At 55.1% G+C, this 4,525-nt stretch overlaps 1 protein-coding gene across 1 annotated transcript in view; it reads left to right on the top strand.

Moving 5' to 3' along the window:
- The window catches only part of SLC35D3 (solute carrier family 35 member D3), a 6,635-nt gene extending 2,317 nt beyond the window's left edge, over window positions 1-4,318 (top strand). The window contains exons 2-3 of the mRNA XM_035320791.1: window positions 2-411; window positions 826-4,318. Coding sequence (XP_035176682.1) covers window positions 2-411; window positions 826-1,655 — 1,240 coding nt within the window. The 3' untranslated portion in view covers window positions 1,656-4,318. The remainder of the gene's footprint in view (window position 1; window positions 412-825) is intronic.
- Window positions 4,319-4,525: the final 207 nt, after the last annotated feature.

The following is a 4,525-nucleotide window of genomic DNA, read 5'->3' as shown; positions in this document are numbered from 1 at the left end:
GGGGCGTCGCGGTGGCGGTGGCGCACGGGCTGTGCTCGGGCTCGCTGAACATCCTGCTCAAGTTCCTGCTGGCCCGCTACCACTTCGCCTTCCTGACGCTGCTGCAGTGCCTCAGCAGCGCGGCGGCGGCGCTGGGGCTGGAGGCGCTGCGGCGGCGGGGGCTGGCGGCGCTGCCCCCCTTCGGGCCCCGCCTGGCGCGCCCCTTCGCCGCCGTGGCCGCCCTGGCCACGCTGCAGTCCACGCTCACCCTGTGGTCGCTGCGCGGCCTCAGCCTGCCCATGTACGTCGTGTTCAAGCGCTGCCTGCCTCTCGTCACCCTCCTCACCGGCGCCCTGGTGCTCCGCGACGGCATGCCCTCGCCCGGCGTGCTGGTCGCCGTGCTCATCACCACCTGCGGAGCCGCGCTGGCCGGTGAGTGCCCGCCTGCCGGGGCTGCACGGGGCTGGGAGGGGGGCACCGGGGCGGTGCGAGGTCCCGCGGGAGGCTGAGGGGCCCCGGGGGCGCGGGAGGGAGGGACGAGGGCCCGGGGCTGGCACCCAGCGCGCTGGTGCCCGCGGCTGCCGCTCCGGGAGAAGGCAGGTCGGGCTGGGCGGCGGGGCTCGGGTGGGGAGTGGGAAACGCTCAGGAGGTTTGCAGACCCCCCAAAAAGAGAAGAAAATCTGTCGGGAGGTGAGCGTGTCCAGCCCCGGGACCTGCGTGACAAATCCCAGGAGCTGGGGAGTGTGTGCTGCCGCCTGTTTCCTAAACATCCTCCCCAGCCGAATCGGGTCTCTCTTTCCATCTCCGTGCAAAAACCGTGCTCCTTCCTCCCTGTGACTCCGCCAGGAGCTGGTGACCTGACCGGGGATGCCATGGGCTACGTGACGGGCGTGCTGGCCGTGCTGATACACGCCGCCTACCTGGTGCTCATTCAGAAGACCAGCGTAGACAGTGAATACGGACCCCTGACGGCCCAGTACGCCATCGCTGTCTCAGCCACCCCCTTTCTCATTATCTGTTCCTTTGCCAGCATGGACTCCATCAACGTCTGGTCGTTCCCTGGGTGGAAGGACCCTGCCATGGTGTGCATCTTCATTGCTTGTGTCCTGATTAGCTGTGCCATGAACTTTACCACCCTCCACTGCACTTACATCAACTCGGCCGTGACCACCAGCTTCGTCGGGGTGGTGAAGAGCATAGCAACCATCACGGTGGGCATGGTGGCCTTCAACGACGTGGAGCCCACCAAGTTATTTATAGCCGGTGTTGTGGTCAACACCCTGGGCTCTGTCATCTACTGCGTGGCCAAGTACATTGAGACCAGGCGGCAGAGCACCTACGAGGACCTGGAGAAGGAAGCTAGAGCAGAAGAGGGAGCAAGGCAGGATGGGGACCAGGCACTGTTTGCCATGGAGGCGATTTCCCAGGAGAAGGGGGCTGAGGAGGCGGCAGTGGAAGGGTCAGCCAAAGGGGACAGCCAGAGTGGAGGGGAGGAGAAGGACGGCGCTGAGGAGCCCACCGAGGCACCGGCGGTCCAGGGAAAAGCTGCTGGTGTACCAGAAGGGAACAGGAGCTCGCTGAAGGATGCCTATCTCGGAGTATGGAGGTTGGTGAGGGGTGCTAATTACATCAAGAAGGATTATTTGATAGAAAATGAAGAGCTACAGAGCCCTTGAAAAGCAGGTTGGAAAACCCCACAAAACATGTTGCTTGAGGACAGACAGCTGGTTCTCTGTACAAGGTACAGGGGGAGAGGCAGAGCATACATTTCCACATCAGTGCTGACGAATCAATCCAAACCGTTTAGGATAATTTTACCTCATTGTCAAAAAGCAAAAGGTCAGAGTTTGCTCATGCTTTCGGCTTGCATTGAACTGCTTCCAATACATCCGTTCAGACCCACCACAGCTGAAGGTACCGAGTCCTCTGCTGTGGATACAGAGAGAGCTGGGTGATGGCAAGCCGCGGGGCACTTGCCCAGGAGCTGTGGCCGTGAGGGATGCCGGTGCCACCAGGTTAGATGGCAGTGCCAGGAACACGGCGGTGGCCTGTAGCTTGAGGCTCTGTGACGTGCTGCTGTATCTGTGTCCATCCAATTATAGGTACGCTCCGTAAATGTGTTCCTGCAATATATAAGCTCCTGTTAACTGTATTTTGTGTGCTCCTCTGTGTCGATATGATTGCAACAGAGCTAGAGATCATGCCACTTTAATTGCATTGGTGTTCAGTCACCCTCTTAACTGAAGAACTGAAATTCTCCCCGATGCCGTGGCCAGGCTGGGCCTTGGACCTGCTTCACCTCGAGAGGTTTGTGTCTTCAGGAGAAACACTTTGTGTGGTTGTGTGCAGGAGAGCAGAGCCAGACCCGAACTTCTGAGAAGCTTTGGTCAGCAGCAGCAGGATGTTCTCCTATGAGCTTTAACTACATGTAGCACTGGGAATAGCTTGACCCAAATAAAATAGTTTGGAAACGTTGGAAAGATTTGGCTTGGGAGGGCTATTAACAAACAGTAGGGAGAAAGTGCGTGCCTTGGGCTATCCCCTCCTTACACATAGAGCCGGGAGGATCCAGACTTGAAGCTGGGAGCAGGCTATGGCAGGGCTGGGGAGAGCACTCCGGGGACCTGTAGGGGCACCCACGCCGGGGTCAGGGTGGTTTTGCTGTGCCCTGTCCGCGGCTGGGATGTAGCATGGTGTGGCTGCCCAGTCCCCTGGAGGAGAGCAGGCAGGTGGGGAGCAGCGGGGTGCCCGGCGGGCTGGGACTGCTCGGGGTGCCCAGCACCAGGGTGACTGCCTTGGGGTGGGGGGAAGCTGCAGCCCTTTGCCCATTTGTCCCCTTGGGCTGCGAGGGGCAAAGCTGGCTCTCGATCGTGGGTGCTCCTGGGGGAAGCTGGAACATGATCGCCAGGGGGTCCTGTAGGCAATATGCTCATATTTTGCACCAAAAACGTGCAACAGGAAAGGTGAGGGAAACAAACTTCTGGGTATTTCTCAGCCTGTGATGCCCCTTTGGGAGGCAGGAGGCCCAGAGCCAAGCCTTTGCTCAGGACCAGGCAGAGAAGAGGTTTGACCCCGAGTCTTCCTCTTCCCAGGAGCGCCCCAGCCATCGGGCCATCCTGACCACAGACTGAAACAAATTGCTAGCATTTCCTGAAGAAAATGAACCAAGTTGTCGCTGTCGTTGTTATGGGTGTTGTTGTTACTGTTGTTATTAATATTATTATTATTTATTAAACCACTGAACCATAAACCCGTTATTCCCACAGCCCTAATTAAGCAGTGCCTAGCCCGATGCCTTCTTCAGCCAAACAGGCAGCGTTAGCCTCACGCTGCAATCAGCACTGAAATTGGAAACGAGCAATTTCCCCAGCAGGGCAGATTTGCAAGACTGATCTCTAGGGAAGCTGTAGATTCTTGCCAATGTAAGTACAGACAGAAGATGTTGGGAGCGTTTTTTGTAAACGAGTGCAGAAGTTGGGTGACCTGGTATCACCCACGAGTTTGGTTATAAATGGTTGTAAAGGCATCGAGGCGAAAAGCCTGTAGCTGCTGAGCCGTGGGGATGGGGCAGGGAAGTCTGTGCATCATGTTGTGTGTACCTTGTGCTTAAGAATGGAGAGATGCTGGCTGTGCTGAAACGTGTTTACTTTCTGTTCAAGCCCCAAAAGGCATCTTTTTTTCAATAAAAACACTATTTATTGTTTATGAGCTAATGTAATGGTTTTTTTTTTGTAAGTTTTTCAAATACATCCGAAAGAAGTTCGCGCCTGTAACTTGCAGTTGCCGTATTACAAAACTCCTTACAATATCAAACTGCGTTGCAATCCGTATGGCGGGCTGAAGAGAAGCCCGCATTTCTGCTCTGCCCGCGCTGAGCTCAGTGCTTCTGTCCACGAGAAATGCGCATCTCTGGGCCACCTGACTGCCGGTCCCGCTGTAGCATACCCTGCGTGTTTGGCACACGATACACAAGGCTCTCCACCGGGATTCGTGTTGCAGGAGTTCCTCCTGGGGGAGTTACTGTTTTGCCGCTTGCTGTTGTGGAAGTATCAGTAGAAACTTGCCGAAATTCTGCCAGTTTTGACTGTCAAAAAAGCTGCTGTTACCACGTTGTACATCTGCATGTGTAGGAGAAAATGTGATCATCTTGTATTCTGTTTATACCTTTAAATTCCCCAAATTAAAATGGGAATTTGGCAAATGCAACTCACTTTTTTTTTGCAGTAAAAGAGACTGCCGCACAATAAAGCAAAAATATTGCCTCGTGCTGAGGCATTTTAATAGCATCAGCGGAAGACTGCAGAATGAGATGTGGGAATAAATGCACTGCTTTCCAAAAGCCTTCTGGTTTTCTTATTGTCGCTACTCCAGGGTGCTCAATTTTGTTTCATTTCTAATTATTCTTGTGCCTTTATACCGTCCAAGCTCCCTCAGCATGTGACAGCACGCTATAAATACTGTCATTGACAGAGGGACTGAGGACACACAAAGGAGCACAAGACATCTGAAGTGGCTGAGTCGTCTGTATGGTTTTAAGTATCTGTTC

This window comes from Oxyura jamaicensis, chromosome 3, assembly GCF_011077185.1.
Source record: "Oxyura jamaicensis isolate SHBP4307 breed ruddy duck chromosome 3, BPBGC_Ojam_1.0, whole genome shotgun sequence".
NCBI classification, from domain to species: domain Eukaryota; kingdom Metazoa; phylum Chordata; class Aves; order Anseriformes; family Anatidae; genus Oxyura; species Oxyura jamaicensis.
The sequence above is the reverse complement of the archived record's forward strand: the minus strand, read 5'-3'. Positions and strand labels throughout refer to the sequence as shown.